Source organism: Rhineura floridana, chromosome 18 (genome assembly GCF_030035675.1).
Source record: "Rhineura floridana isolate rRhiFlo1 chromosome 18, rRhiFlo1.hap2, whole genome shotgun sequence".
NCBI classification, from domain to species: Eukaryota; Metazoa; Chordata; class Lepidosauria; order Squamata; family Rhineuridae; genus Rhineura; species Rhineura floridana.
The window spans coordinates 18,303,571-18,320,126 of NC_084497.1; the positions used below are offsets into that span (position 1 = coordinate 18,303,571).

Consider the following 16,556-nt stretch of genomic DNA (forward strand, 5'->3'; position numbering starts at 1 on the left):
AAGAAAATGTATGGGTTTGAAATAAGTAAATCTGATTTTGAAATAGGATTGTGTACAAATGATGAAAATATAATTGCGAAAATGTATAAACTCTTATTGAAAATGGATATGGAGGAAGAACAAGTAAAAGAGTGTATGGTAAAGTGGGCAAAAAATTTTGGTCATAACATACAAATGGATCAATGGGAAAATATGTGGAAAAAAGGTTTGAAATTTACACTATGCTATAATCTTAAAGAAATTTTTTATAAAATGATGTACCGTTGGTACATGACTCCAGAAAAGTTGTCAAAAATGTATAGTAATGTTTCTAATGTTTGTTGGAAATGTAAACAACAAGAAGGATCATTTTATCATATGTGGTGGTTATGTAAAAAGGCAAAATAATTTTGGGCACAGATAGGTAGGAAGATGCAAAAAATTCTAAAGATAAATATTCAGTCAAAACCAGAATTTTTTTTATTGGGTTTTATGGATAAACAAATAGAAAAGAAATATGGAAGAATAATATTATATATGATTACGGCAGCAAGATTATTATATGCACAAAAGTGGAAAATGGAATCAATACCAACAATGGAAGAATGGCTATTGAAATTAATGGATTTAGTAGAAATGGACAAATTGACATGTTTACTTAGAGAAAAATCGACAGATACATTTCTTAAGGAATGGAAGCCTCTCTTAGACTTTTTGTTGAAAGATCAAAATAAAATGATGATACTGGGATTTGACAATTAATTAAGACAGCCTAAGGAGAAAAGGGACTCTGTATGTATACATTAAGGGACAGGTTTGATGTATATTATATACTTATAGCTGATCTGCGACAAATCGGAAGTCAACTATTTTATTTTCATTTTTTGTTGATGTATTGTTATGTTTTTTTGACTTTGTTTTGTTTGTCTTTTGAAAAATTTGAATAAAAATTATTAAAAAAAAAAAAAAACTACAGGTGCCCAATTTCCCAGCTTTTTAAAGTTTGATAGAAATATCTGTAGGCTATAGGTACATTCTTAAACTACTAAGTTTGTTTGCCTATTAGTTAATATATGGACATTTCCCAAGGCCTGCTGGCGATTATGTATATTGACTAGGGAATGTGCACAATTCCCTCATCAGTGAAGGTTAATATGCACGTTCTCCATGAGTCTTGGTGAATGTACACAAAGTCTGGTAGCTATGCACATCAACCACTCAAACTTATGTTCTCCTTAACGTATATTAAGGATGGAAAGAACTGTTAAGTTCGGTTCTTTCCGTTTCTCATTTTTCCAACCTTAAATTCAGTTCCCCGCATTTCAGCAGCAATGTATGATTTTTTTAAAAAAAGAAAAAAACCTCATGAAAATTCACCAGCATTTTAGTGCAAATTTCTCCTAATAAACACATTTTCGTAGGCAGTTTTGGATGAACATACACAATTTCTCAAGCAAATTCTCACCATATGATGAATTTCTGTATGCTGTTTTCACTTGTATGTCCACTTTTATGTACACTTTCCCCAAGAGATGCCTTTTTGAAAACATAGTTTGGTTGGCAAACCGCATTGCAAAACTCGAATGAGTGCAAATTCCGAAGGATGGCTGTGTCTCACTTCTCATATTGTTTTGGAAAGCACGGATTTGATAGATTCTGCTTCAAATGCGAACTGAATCAAAATTCTCGCCCATCCCTAACACACACACACACACACACACACACTGTAGCTTAGTGTATGTTGTACCTGTCTGTGCCACAACCATCCGTTGAAGCTAATACCAGCTTTCGAGGGTAGCAGTAGCAGAGGAATCCAACTCAGAGGAAACCGGCATAACTGGTGCTGGAGCAAGAGAAGCCGGCGTAAAGTTCCGCCGTAGCCAATTGATGTTCAGGAGCTTCCGGGCTGGCTGAATGCCAGCTTATCCAGGAGCTGTGTGCAGGGACCAGAAAGTATAAGCCTACTCTCCCAAACACCCCTACCGGGGAGTAAACCCTCTCTGTTGACTTTTATCGTGTTAATTTTCTTAGACCAACCTTTTCCCGGTGTAACCTGCAGGACTGCTCTGAACACAAGTTGGATGTGGCTTAAGTCTCCTCACCTCGGCCCCTCCCCTGGCATGTCCCCAGAACACCCTTTTTTCAGGACTTATGACAGCTGACTCTGGCTTCACTTATACCTGTGTCAGCTGAGCTGGCTGATCCCCAGCTGAGCCAGGCCGAGGCAGAGCTTGGAAAAGTTACTTTTTTTGAACTACAACTCCCATCAGCCCCAGCCAGCATGGCCACTGGATTAGGCTGATGGGAGTTGTAGTTCAAAAAAGTAACTTTTTCAAGCTCTGGACTGAGGTACTTATGCCAGTCCAGCCAAGCTGAGCTGGGACCCAGCTAGCTCAACTGGAGATCCATTGCATCCAACTCCCCTCGAAAATGGAAATGGACTGCCTTCAAGTCGATTTCGATTTATGGTGACCCTTTGAATAGGGTTTTCATGGTAAGCGGTATTCAGAGGGCGTTTACCATTGCCTCCCTCCGAGGCTGAGAGGCAGTGACTGGCCCAAGGTCACCCAGTGAGCTTCATGGCTGTGTGGGGATTTGAACCCTGGTCTCCCAGGTCATTGTCCAACACTAACCATTACACCACACTGGCTCTCCAACTCCCCTCAGTCCAGTGTAAATGCAAACTGGATTGTGTCCTAAAAATATTTCAGACAAGGAAACAGTGTTGGAGGCAAAGGTTTTGCACTGCCCTGCCCTAGCACCATGCCCCTGATCCAAGCCACTCAAGTAGTTGCTTTGAAGGCTAATAAAAGGCGTCGGGCAATCTGACGACAGCTCTCACCGGCCTACTTGAGCTCTGAAGGCTTCACCTCACCCTACCCGCCTCTGCTACAAGCACTAACAACAAATGTAGTGTGAAATGCTCGCATCACATTTCCAAATTAGACAGCATGCCCTGGTTTCACATTCCATCGCAAGGCCCGACCTCAAACTGCTGCGCAGCGCATGATGATACCTTGTTTGAAAGTCAGCCAAAGAGAAGCTAACAGCTGTGGTTGTGCTGTCATCCTCAAAGTCACCCTTGTGGGTGGGTTTTGTACACAACCTGGAGACACTCTTGTGTTTTCTTTTTGAGGTCTGGATCTATTTATTTTTTATCAAGTTGATGCAGAACTGCATGTTCTTAACTCTGAGCGTGGCGATGGGGAGGCTGTTTCACACAGTTCTGCCCAGCACATTCCTCTCTCATTCTTCAGGAATGACCCGACCTTGATAAGCTCATACCATCAATCAGGAAACAACCAATAATCTCCTGGGCACTTAGTTCTAAATAAGGTGTTTCTGACCTGGCTGTTTTGCTTTTTGTTACTGTGGGTTGCTCTGTCAGCTCTCTTATAAAACAACGAAAAACACTAAAAGTGAAAGACGTGTTTTGCTAAAAAGTTACCAGCAAAAGCAGAAATCAATGTGCTCCTTGGGGCTGAAATCAACGTTGACTTGGATGCAAGCCAAACTATTACCCAAGTATGAATCAGCTCCTGAGCCCGCCCCCAGGGTGAGTGGGAGAGGGGAAAGCCTCAGATTAAAATCCAAGCTGGAGAAGAATCCAAAGAATCCTTGCTTTGCATTTGAGGCCAATATTATGTACCCCCAAGACTCTTCTTGCCAAGCCAGACAATGCAAAGATCTTGGCTGAGGGTACAATGCTAACCCCGGCTGTTTCTCTCAGTGGGGCTCAACAGAGCAGCGGGGTCAGCAATGCATCCACAGCCCTGTTGTGCGTGCTGGCTGGGACTGAAGGGGACGGGCGGGCAGATCGCTGTGTCAGCCGGCAGCTGGTGCAGAGACTAGGCTTGGATCTGGACCAATGTTGTCATGTGATGGCGGTACAGCTGGCTCGGGATCAAACAATCCCGGGCTGTCTCATCCCCTCCTTCTCCCCGACCCTTGAATGCCTCGTTTTGGAGCTTCTCATGGCTGTCACTTATGGGGATCCTGCCTGTGGCATTTTTGCCCGCCGGCCTGTTCAATGGGCGAAAGGGGGAGCTCTGTGACCCTGGTGTCATGCAGCAGGCCGAGGCCAGCAGGGATGGGCATAGGAATCCCTGCCCAGGATCCAACCCCTGCTCCACAGCCTGGCACAAAGGGGGCTTGGGTTGTGCCCTACAACTCTGATCATGCTGTAACTTTTGATTTCTTCCCATTTCTCTTTTCTGCCTGTGCTCCCTTTTCCGAAAGAAGAGCAAAGGCACTTGGATATACAACAGAAACGGATGTCTCTAGCAACCCTTTGAAGTCATTCCCTCTGCTGGAGGTCCTAGCTGTTTTTCTAGACTGGTTATTAAATAGCCGAAGCAGCTGCTGCCCAGCTGGGGTTGTTGTCATGGGGGAAGAGACCGAGTTTGGGGGGGGGAAGCGTGTGCTGCTATTGTGGTTGTTGCTTCTCGGGAAGAAAGCATCACATTTCATGGAATCCTGATAGGGTGTGGGATGATTGCCTAGTGGGCTTGGTCATTAGGGACCACAAGCGGATTGATAACAAAATGTTGCACTGTGGAATGCTCCTGTTCAGTGTTCCAGCCAGCCAGCCATGCTCTTTTCTAGGATACTCCATTCCGTACCTTCCTTCCGTTGTTTTCTCATTCACACGCACACACAGAGTTAACATTCTGCACAGTGAGCATGCTCAGTCCTCATTGAGCTGTTTTCCTCTGAGGAACCGAGCTCTAGACCTGTAGTCAGTCCCTGAATCTGGCTTCTGTCTCCTGGTGTATGTGTACGGTGCCATTTTGGCTGAATAAGCAATAGCACTCAATCTTGAAAATCAGAACTAGAGGGAAGGATAGCAGAAGCAGGCCAGTGGACTCTCTGACTCTCTGTGAAAGGCAGCTGCCTCCTAAACACTTCTTGAAAGAAAACTGTATGGGGAGGGGGGAAATTGTGGGTTTTTAAAGTTGCTCAGCTGTATACTTGTACCATTGGCAGAATGTTTTGCACCAGCAGGGCATTGTTGCACAAGACAATGCATACGCAGGTTGCTGGTAAGTTTGTTGCACTATACATTGCACAATCAGTCGGGCAATGAGTTTCTGCTGGTGCAGCTGTTGTGTTGGATTCCTCTGTTGTGCAACATTACAACTCACCCATCTGCTAGATCATGACCCTTTGCATTAGTGGGCAGAGGATCTTGGATACAGCCTTGTAAATCATAACTTGTCAAAAATATGGAAACAGTATCCTAGAAGTATGTCACAGGTCTACTTCTGTTTAGTTCTGCAACGAAAAGTCCACCCGGGTAGTATTTGCCCCAATTTGGGGGCAAGGAGGATCTAGTTATGCCATGGAATATCGCAGATAAGAGTTAAATGCATTTGGATACATTTGAAGAAGCTGATAGGGTGCTGCGGAACCTTGCAGATGTATATATAAAGATTTTCAAATGTAGGGTCTCAACCACTAAAGTAATGACAGCAGAAGATTTATGTAACTTTAAAGTTGACAGTGAGGACATTGAACTTGTCAAGGATTATCAATACCACAGTCATTAACCAAAATGGAGACAATAGTCAAGAAATTAGAAGAAGGCTAGGACTGCGGAGGGCAGCTATGAGAGAACTAGAAAAGGTCCTCAAATACAAAGATGTATGACTGAACACTAAAGTCAGGATCATTCAGACTATGGCATTCCCAATCTCTATGTATGAATGTGAAAGCTGGACAGTGAAAAAAGCGGATACGAGAAAAATAAACTCATTTGAAATGTGGTGTTGGAGGAGAGCTTTGCAGATACCATGGACCACTAAAAAGACAAATAATTGGGTGTTAGAAAAAATTAAACCAGAACTGTCACTAGAAGCTAAAATGATGAAACTGAGGTTATCGTACTAAGGACACATAATGAGAAGACATGATTCACTAGAAAAGTCAGTAATGCTGGGAAAAACAGAAGGGCGTAGAAAAAGAGGAAGGCCAAACAAGAGATGGCTTGACTCCATCAAGGAAGCCACAGACCTGAACTTACAAGATCTGAACAGGGTGGTTTGTAACACATGCTGTTGGAGGTCGCTGATTCATAGGGTCGCCATAAGTCGAAATTGACTTGAACATACATAATAACAACAATGCTGTGTTGTGCTCAGGTCCTGCTTGTGAGCTTCCCTTCAGGGCATCTGGCTGGTCACTGTAAGAACGGGATGCTAGTCTGATTCATCGTCTTCTCTTCTGATGTCCAAAGAGGTGTCCTATTTTAACCCCAAGTGAAAGCCCATTGGCTATGACAGATGCCTAAAGGTAGCTTGTGGCATGTAGAATCAGAATCAGATGGGCATTGGAGGCCCCAAAAGAGCTCCAATCTGACAACTCCATTTGATGTGGTCTAAAGCAGTGATATGGAACCTGCAGCCCTCCAGATGTTGTTTGACTCCAACATGTCCCAATGGCCGGAGATGATGGGAGTTGTGGACCATTAACATATGGAGATGGGGGGTGGTGTGGTGCAGGGCCAACCTAGAATAAGGTGGAAGCAGTTCAGTAATTATAGTGAAATCTCAGCGGTCTCCTGTGTCCTGTCTTTGAAATTCACTTTTAGGATAGTTACTTTAAGATCTGAAAACATACATGCATGTACATTTTAAAAAATAAATAACTACATAGGACAAACTGGACAGTCTCTACACGAGAGAATAAATGGATACAAATTTAACAGTAAGAAAGCTAATACAGAGAAGTCTGTAGGGTAAGGCTTCCCAAACTGTGGTCCGAGGACCCCCAGCGGTCCAGTACCTTCATTCAGGTGGTTTGTGGCATGTGCACATTAAATAACTGATTTTGATCCCAGTTTGCATCTGTATTGGAATGCTTTTAAGATCTGTATTTTTTTTTAAAAGAAGTTTTGTTTTTAAAGATTGTTAGCGTTTTTCACTTCTTGCTTGCCACCCTCGGCTCCCTTTGGGAGTAAGGGCAGTTTAATAATAATAATAATAATAATAATAATAATGCTTCTTTTATTTCTTAAATTGTGTTTTATTCTATGGAATGCAAATTGTAAAACTGCAAACTATAAGAAAGAAAGCATCCTTGACAGGTGGCTTTCCAGCTGCCTCTTGAAGGCCTCCCGGGTTGGAGAGACCACCACCTCCCTTGGTCATGGGTTCCATTGTCATACTGCTCTAACAGTTAGGAAGTTTTTCCTGATGTTCAGCTGAAATCTGGCATCCTGCAACTTCAGCCCATTATTCAGTCCTGCACTCTGGGACGATCGAGATCCTGGCTCTCCTCTGTATGGCAACCTGTCACATATCAGCCCACCATACATTGGAAATCTCATTGGGGTAGAAATTACACTCCAAAAACTGTTAGTGCAATTTATTTTCTTAAGACTGAATGAAGGTTTTAACCGGGGGGGGGGAGAGAGAGAAAACTAAGGGTAGGAGCCACAAAACAGTCCAATGATGACTGAGCACTGAGGGAGGTGGTGGGCTCTCCAACAGTGGAGGCCTTCAAGAGGCATCTGGACAGCCACTTGTCAAGTATGCTTTAACTTGGATTCCTGCACTGAGCAGGGGGTTGGACTTGATGGCCTCAAAGGCCCCTTCCAACTGTACAATGCTATGTTATGTAAACTTTTTGATATTGTGAGCACCTGTGAGTTGGGTTTGCCATGGGAAATGAGCAGTAAACAGTGACGATGGTCATGGTGAGTTAACTTGGCTATTTAATTTCCTCCTCAGATGGCCTGGAAACAGCTGCACTGGTTGGCATTATAATTGGTATCATTGTTGCCATTGGAGTCACCACTGGAATAATCATTATGGTTGTGAAGAAAATGGGCAGGTACTCGTAAGTACAGCACAAGGCTTTTGTGGTAAAGGAATGGGAGAGAAGTGTGATTTGGTTTGCACTCTAATGCAAACCGTCCTACTTTGCACATTCCGAAACAGTATGTGAATCAATAACACAGCCAGCCTTCAAAATTCTCCAAATTTTGTGATGCAGTTCAACCAAGCAATGTGTACATTGGGGAAAAGTTTGCATTAAAATGAGGGCTGAGCACCAGATTCAACTGCCTGGAGTGATCCAGGGTTGCCAGGAGCTGAGGCACTGAGCCCCACACACAAATTGATTCGGTGACAGATCCAGGTGAGGTGTGCCTGGGTCGTGTCGGGGGAGGGTGCACTGCCCTAATAAAGATGCACGTATTAGGAAAAACAACTTATAAAAATGCATTGTGTTTGAAAAATTGTTTGCAAAAATATGTATATCAGGCAAAATGCCTCATAGAAATGTGCATATTAAGAGAAAGTTGAATTTTCATGAGATTTTTTTAAAATGCAAGCTGATGCAGCAATGCAGAGGTTTGCATTTAACATCCAGGCTTTTATTTGAATGCAAATACCATCCCATTGTGGGGCTGATAATTATTAGGATCTCCAAGGTTGCCTCAAGTACTCATATTCATCACTTTCCCTAGAAGTATACACAAGATGATGCTCAGAACAAAATTTGACATGCAAACGCTTTCCATATGGCAATCGATCAAACGTAAATGATAACAGTGGCAGGCAAAACATCCACCAGCCCAGCATAGTGGGCCACAGAATCCTGGCTGACTCTAAGGGGGAGGGAAGAACATAAGAAAGCCAGGGGGGAGAAGAACTGAAGCATTCCACCCTGCAACATTTTGTTGCAGGCAGGGTTTTTAATATTAAAAGTAAGTGTGTACAGCAGGGATGAGAAACCTCAAGCCCTCCAGATGTTGTTCAGCTCAAACTCCCATCAGCCCCACCCAGGGATGATGGGAATTTTGGGATGGAAATATGTATGCAGAGGTCTGAGCTGTGTGTGTGCCAGTGTGTGTATTTGCCTAAGCGGCAGGCTTTTACCCTGCATTGAGATCACCGAGACTTAAGACTTTGTAAAATAAGAAAAGCTACTTTATTTATAGAAATACATAGTAGATAGGAAAGGCATACCTAATTCTAACTAACTAAATTGGAGGCGCAATGCCCAGACTTGAGTATTGCCCTCATGGCTCAGGAGAGAGCGCAAAGACAAAGATGTCTCCTCTCTCCTTGGACGGTAGAAGAAGACAAAGGAAGGAGGGGCAGATCAGCTTCCCTGAGCATATCAGTTTACACTGGAAGGAAGTCAGGTAGAGAGGAGCACAGGCAAAGGTAGGCAAGCCTAGCCAGCTGGAGGACCCAAACTCTATCTTCCTTCTGGAACACACACAAAAGAACTCAGGAGTTGGTCTTGCCCCACTTCCAACAAATGTTAGTCCAGCTGCCTCTGGGGAGGCACCAGTTCCCCATCCCTGGTTATAGGACGGACGCTCTAGTCTGGTTTTCATTATGTCAATTTTCAAATATGAAAGCTAAAATACGGTCACATGCAACATGTGCTGTGACTGCTCCTGTTTACCATATTTTCTGATACTGGCTCCTGATGGATCACTGCTCACTGTTTTTGTTTTGCCTTTGGGCCGTGGTGACTGGTGCCCATTGAGACTAGTAGGGCGGAAGGCAGGGAGCCGAACAGTAGGTGGCGCCAGAGCCAACAGCAGGCAGAGCCAACTTGTTCTAGCTTTGTCCCAGTCCTCCTCCCTGCTGAGTTCTACAAGGGACAACACTGCCCTGTTCCCACCAGGTTTCTCAGGAGGCAGGAGAATTCCCAGGACTAATACAGTTGAGGGCAACACCAAGGCAGTTCCAGGGCCGGTCCAAAGTCAGAGTCCCAAGAGAGTCCACAACAACCAAGGGGTCCGGCAAGATGCAAGGTCAGAGCAGTCCAAGGAAAGGAGCCAGGCAGTCTGTGGGCAACACATGTCAAGGGCAAGGCAAAAGGCAGGTCTAGAGTCATCGTCCGAGGTCAGGTCTGGAGTCAACAGGCAATCATCAACTAGGTCAGGTACAGGGCTGGTGCACAGATGTTGTTCCAGCAGCCCTTCCAGACTAGCACTGGGGCTTTTATGCTGGAGCTGCTGGAACCATGCCCCAAACCTCAGCTGACCTCCCATTGACCATCTGCAGTCACTCCTTTACTTCCAATAAGTCCTTTTGTCCCAAGGAGTCCAGGCCTCTGGTTGGGCACTCCCCAAGTGGGATGGGTCTCCAGCTGGTGTTTGAGGCAACACCTCTCCCTTGGGCTTGCGACCCGTCCTCAATGCCAAACTTGCCCCAGGGCCAGATGGCCCATCATGGGTCTTGCCACAGGTCCCTGGCTCCTCACTCTCAGATGAAAGCTGAGCCAGGGCTGAGTCCAAGACCAGAGCCTCCTGGTCTTCCTCCAATGAGGACCCCCCCTGGCTGGGACCTGACAAACACTGAGACACCCCCCCGGACTGGTTGTAAGTAGGGTGGCAGCTGGTTGAGGGCAGACTGCAGTTGGTGGGGCCCCATTTGCTCTCATGGACAAGCCGCCGTTGGTTTTGGGGATCCCTGTTTTTGAATGTTAGCCATGTGAGCTGCAGGCATTTCCATTCCTCAGGGCTCAACCCATCCCCAGATTACCCAGTCGCTGAATATTTCAGAAAGCAAAGGAAGGGGTATATCTTCTCTGGGGTGGGGTGAACCTGGGCCACATTGTCTGGAGCAACCTCCTCCAGCCTCCCAATGCCCATCAGCTTCAGCCAGTGTAGCCAAATGGTCAGGGGAAAACGAGAGTTGTAGTACAGCAACATCTGGAGGCAGGGGACACGTTCCCCATTGCTGATTTCCCCAGTAATGCTAACAGACCAGCTAAATAACTCCTCTTCCCACCCATTTTTTTTTTTTGGACAGGTCCTGAAATCCATTGAAGGGAGAGAGGAGAAGCTCTCACATCAGAAGAGGCCTTCTCCTCCTGCGCTAGCCATGGAAGCTGTTCTGGGGAAGACAGCAATTTGTGGACTTACCAGCCCATGGAGATCTCACACAATTCCTTGCAGCAAGCCTTTATAAAATTGCCTTAAAAATGGAGGTGTTGCTCCCCTGAAATAGATATAAGAGGGGGTGGGGGGAATTGCACAATGGGAAAGATTTTGAAAAGAGCAACAAACAAAGCTGTTTACCTCCACAGTGCTAATTATAGCTTATGATAGGTATGGAGGAACTATACCTGTTCCCTGCAGGTGCTGCTGAACTACAACTCCCATCATCCCCGGCTATTGGCCATGCTTGCTGGGGCTGATCGGAGCTGTAGTTCAGCAACAACTGGAGGGCCAAAGTTTCCCCACTCCTTATTTACAGAATTCCTGGAGCAACATGGTTACTGCACTTCGTATCCTTTAGGGCCAGCTGGTGGCTAACCAGTGGCCCTCCAGATGTTTGTTGGACTCCAGTTTTCATGAGCCCCAGCCAACATGGCCAATGGTTGGTGATGGTGATGGGAGTTGTAGCCTACCACACCTGGCAGGCCACAGACTAGCCATTCCTGCTGCAGGGTTGGTTCCCACTGTATTCCTAAGCCCTAGGAATTCACTGGGTCTTACTTCTGAGTGGACATGTATAGTATTGCACTGTTTGCCATTTTTGTTTTGTTTTCTCCAGTGACAGATATCTTTCAAAGACGTTTTTAAAAATCCTGCTCGCTTGGGAAAGTGAGTCTTAAACAGGGGCTGTGATATATTCTGCACTAGGAAATTTGGAATTTTAGAAAACTCAAATTTTGCTATCTGTACCAGAAGATTCGGGTTGTAAGTCCTACTTAATGGGCACAAATTAGGTTCATAAATTTCAATGGGTCTACTCTGAGTAGGGCAGTTTTCATAAGGGGACATAGCCCTGAGGCTGAAGGAGGTTCCCTACCTTCCTCCAAAAAATAAATTTAATAAAATAAAATAAAAATAATTTGGATCCAATGGGACTTTTGTTCTGGGGTTCACATCAGGCACCGGGGGGCAATTTGGCAATGAGGGAGTGAGGAGGCACAGCAGGGGAGAAATGAGTTCATAGAATTGTAGAGTTGGAAGGGGCCTGTAAGGCCATCAAGTCTAACCCCCTGCTCAATGCAGGAGTTAAACCTCTCCCACCCATACATTGCAGTCCTGAAGAATATGAACCCCTCTCCCAAACTTCCTATTAATGCTGCTTTTAAGAAGAAAAAAAGACACCTTTGTTATATGAAGTGTAATCCTTGCACACACAAATTGCGGCAGTCATTTATGGGGGCAGACTGGAGAAATTGGGGGCTTTCTGTGTAAATGGAGCTAGAGGCATTGTATGAATTTCCTGTTAGGGGGAAAATAACCCTACCTAATTTAGAGCCCTACAGCAGGTTTTCCAAAGCCACAGATGCAAAGGATAAATTCAGCCCTGATCACACACACACACCCCTTTCATTCTGCTGCTGAAACAATCCTTTGGCCAGGATAGGACCTACAGCGGCAGTCCAAGAGTCCACCATGGAGTGCATATGAATGACATTCATTCTTGCCATCACTAGGGATGGGTGAGAATTTTGATTCAGTTTACATTTCAAGCAGAATTTATCAAATTCGCAATTTCCAAGACGACATAATAACCAAAGCACATCCATCCTTCGAAATTCGCATTTATTAGAATTTTGGGATGCAGTTTGCCAACTAAGCAAGTTACAAAAATGCATATATTAGGGGCAAGTGTGCATAAAAATGAATACATGCGTGAAAATAACATGCAAAAAGGCATGAAACGAGAAGTGGCTTGCAAAAATGTGTCCCTTTGTCAAAACTGCCTGCAAAAATGTGTTTGTTTGGAGAAATTCACACTAAAATGGTGGAGGATTCTCATGAGGATTTTTTTTTAAAAAAATCACAAATAGCTGTAAACATGTAGAGAACTGAATTTAACATTGGAAAAATGAGAAACTGAGAGAACCGGAACAGACAGATCTCTTCATCCCTAGCCGTCACTTGAAGCATGCGTTGTGTCTTCCCCCAAAGCAAGGTACAGAATGGAGTGGCTATCAACTCTCGTGAACACATGCTCAAGATCTCCTGGCTTCCCTGGACAAAGACTTGTAATGTATTAAGTCCTGGGAAAGAGTCCAGAGTTCCTTTTGTTTGTTGTAAATCTGTTGTCAAAGAGCTGAGCTTTGGAAATAAACACTGTCCTCCACATTGTCTCTCTGTGTACCCTGAATAACGATGCAATTTAAAGCAATTTGGGGCAGACCGTCACGTTCTGGAGTCGATCGAGGTGGCCAGTCTCCAACCTTACGAGTAGCTCTGTTGCTTCATTTCTTTCAAAGAAGTTCCAGATTGCAACCTTTTTTTTAAAAAAAAACACTTTCTTTTTATTTTCTGAGAAACAAAATGAATGGGAGAAAGAGACAGAGCTTGAGTGGAGAAGGGAGGATTTTTTTTTCACTTGATGAACAGTTCTAGCTTTTAATCATAGTGAATTATTTCTCCAGGGCACTCCAGTCACAGTGATTTGAGGAGGGATGTTGAAGTAAATAAACTGTTGTTCTTCACAAGCGTTGCATGTCTCCTCTAAGTTCTGGCTGTGAGAGCAGGGTGTATATGGCGGAGTCAGAATATCAGGATGGCCTGCTTCTTTCCCAGATGTCCTTTTTCTTAACAAACCATTAAAAATCACAGCTCGCCCCCAAATGGCAAAAGTCTGCCCTTGAGAAAGAACCACCACATCACTCTTTGTAAAATTTGTCAAGCTTGATGCCCTCAGAAGAGGCCACCAGGCCTGCAATTTCCATCCCAGCAGAAAAAAAGTTAGAAAATGTATTTTTCAAAAGTAACAGCAAAACGTTAAAAGTTCACTGCAAAAAAAAAACCCTGGATGGATCTGCTGACAATTTGGCAGGCCTAATTCACTTTGGAGGGTCTCCTTTGCCTGAAAATTTCATCTGCTTATGTGAAAAGAAAAAAAGTTATAGACATTTTTTAGATGCCTGGTGATAGTTGATGGAAGCAAACAGTTCTTGACTGAACAATCAGATTTCCTAACCCCACACCAAATAAAGAGCTAATGGTTGCAGAAAAAGGCACCAGCCCTTTAATTGGCCAGATGCAGCATTTGGGGGCATGACCTCCATTTTGACTACCTAGTTTAGACAAAAAAGTGCTGTCAGTTGTTCCACGCCAGGGCTGAGACACTTTGCTCCTTTTGCCTCAGCTGTAGGTCTGCTAACTTTGGTACTGAACTAGTACCAGGGACTAGTACCTTGGTCCCTGTCCAAGGTCCTGATCTTGCCTTACCTTAGCTTTCCCAGGCCTGGTGTTTTCCATCCTGCTTGGGCTTTGTCTGTCCTATAACAGTTGGGATGAGGGCAAAAACACTGACAAAAATTCAGCACACACAAAAATGCAAATGAACTGAAGGGCATTGCGGGTCCAAGACATATTGCCTCCTGAAGCAAAGCCTGCATGTTGTTCCCTGCCTCCATGGTTAAAGGCCAATGCCTTGCTGCACAGTTCAGATACCAAATCCTGTCTTCATCTCCCTGCAAACAGTGCGGCCTAAAGCCAGTGGGTTTTTTTTTTTTAAGGGCCAGCCCTTCTGCAGAAACTAAAAGCTGAGGCCAGCTATGAGTAAGCATGGGGGAGAAATTTGATTCAGTTCTTATTTAAAGGTGAACCTTCCCGATTTACACAACAGATGTTTGGAGCCTTTGGCACTGCAGATGTTACTGAACTAAACTCCCATCAGTCACACAAGCATGACCCAATGGCCAGGGAGGACGAGAGTTGTAGTTCAACAGCACCTGGAGGACCAAAGGTTCCCCACACTCAGAATCATGGAGTTGGAAGGGGCCTATAAAGCCACTGAGTCCAACTTGTGATAAGCAAACTAGATCACAGCCATCCTTCAAAATCCACACCTGTTCGAATTTTGCAATGCAGTTCTTCAGCCAAGTAATGTGGACAAAAATGCATATGCTATGATGTATGCATACGAATGGACACATAAGTGAATATAACGTACAAAAATGCATTATATATTGCTTTGCAAAAATGCGTAGATTCGGCAAAATGTGTGTATTATTAGGAGAAATTCACACAACAACGCTGATAAATTTTCTTGACTTTTTAAAAAAAATTCACAAACTAGTGTGGAGATGTGCAGAACTGAACTTCCGCTTGAAAAAAATGAGAAATGAAGAGAAACCAAAATTGACACATTTGCCCCTCCCTGACGGTGAAAGCCACCAAATCCAGAATTAATTTTCAACCTTCAAGAGAAGTGGAACAGAGAGAAAAATGCAGCCAACCAAGTCATGATCTGGGGGAAGCCCTTTCATCCCTAAATAAGCCGCTCTTGGTGAACTCATTGCCTTGCATCATGGCCGGGGGTGGGTGCCATCCAGCTCTGACATTCACCACAACCTACATAATGTCAAAGTGTGTAGCAAGGGAAAATGGGGTCAGTAGCCCCAATGGAATTTTAACCATAGATGACAGGTGATTCCCATCCCATTTGCCATGGGCTAAGCCAGACATGACACCATTCACACAATTAACAATGGAGTTAAGAATTTGCACCAATGAAAGGTTTCCATCCAGTGCACAATGGAAAGCTGTCAGCCTGAGGACCACATTCCCTTCAGAACAACTTTCCAGGCTCTGAACGCTAGTGTGGGGCGGGGCCAGAGGAAACAGTGGGTGGAGCAATGGATTTGATTCTTACCTTTGTTCAGTAGGCTTCATTCCAGTCGCATAAAAATCAGAGGTTTCTAGACACACAAAGGCCCCATCTGCAAAACACCTTTAAAGTACAGTCATGGCTTCCCCTGGGAACTATAACTTGTTAAGGGTGCTGAGAGTTGTTAGGAGACCCCTGTTCCCCTCATGGAGCTAAAATTCCCAGAGTTCCCTGAGAAAAAGTATTGATTGTTAAACCACTCTTGGAATTTTAAGTGTGTGAGGAGAAAATGATTCTCAGCACTCAAGAAACTACAGTTCCCAGGATTCTTTGGGGGAAACCATGAGTGTTTAAAGTAGTATAGTGCTGTTTTAAATGTATAGTGCAGATGAGGCCAAACACTCCAGATGTCTCTCCATCTTGGCCAGGAAGAGGCATTATTACAGCTCAAGGGCACAATCCAATCAGGCAAAAGCTTTCAAGGATGATGCAGAACCGGGCCAGTAAGACAAGTGTGGCTTGAAGGGAGGGGATGTGGCCTATGCAGAGCTTGGGAAAGTTACTTTTTTGAACTACAACTCCCATCAGCCCCAGCCAGCATGGCCACTGGATTGGGCTGATGGGAGTTGTAGTTCAAAAAAGTAACTTTCCCAAGCTCTGGGCCTATGGAAGGGATGTGGCCTGGACAGAATCCTGAGGGCTGCATTTGGTCCTTGGGCCTGAGTTTCCCCCACACCTGGTGTCATATCTCATTTGGGCCTCAAGTGTTTTATCTTGGATGCTGACCGGATGCATACAGTGCCCAGGATTCTTTGGGGAAGTCATTGAAGTGGTTTCATACTGCTTTAAATGTGTTTTGCCCATAGGGACTTTGTGTGTCTAGAGCAGCCTTTCCCAACCTTTGGGTCCCCAGATGTTACAGGACTACAGTTCCCATCATTCTTGACCATTGGTCATGCTGGCTGGGGCTGATGGGAATTGTAGTCCTGTAGGATGATGGAGCTCTAGTCCAGCAACATC

The 16,556-nt window shown here is 44.5% G+C and overlaps 1 protein-coding gene across 3 annotated transcripts in view; it reads left to right on the forward strand.

Moving 5' to 3' along the window:
- The window catches only part of LOC133372397 (podoplanin-like), a 32,713-nt gene extending 19,661 nt beyond the window's left edge, over positions 1–13,052 (forward strand). For 2 of the 3 annotated variants that reach the window (XM_061600937.1, XM_061600940.1), the window contains exons 4-5: positions 7,710–7,818; positions 10,758–13,052. In XM_061600937.1, the coding sequence (XP_061456921.1) occupies positions 7,710–7,818; positions 10,758–10,764 (116 nt within the window). In that variant the 3' untranslated portion in view covers positions 10,765–13,052. The remainder of the gene's footprint in view (positions 1–7,709; positions 7,819–10,757) is intronic. The other variant, XM_061600939.1, reaches the window with a different exon arrangement.
- Positions 13,053–16,556: the final 3,504 nt, after the last annotated feature.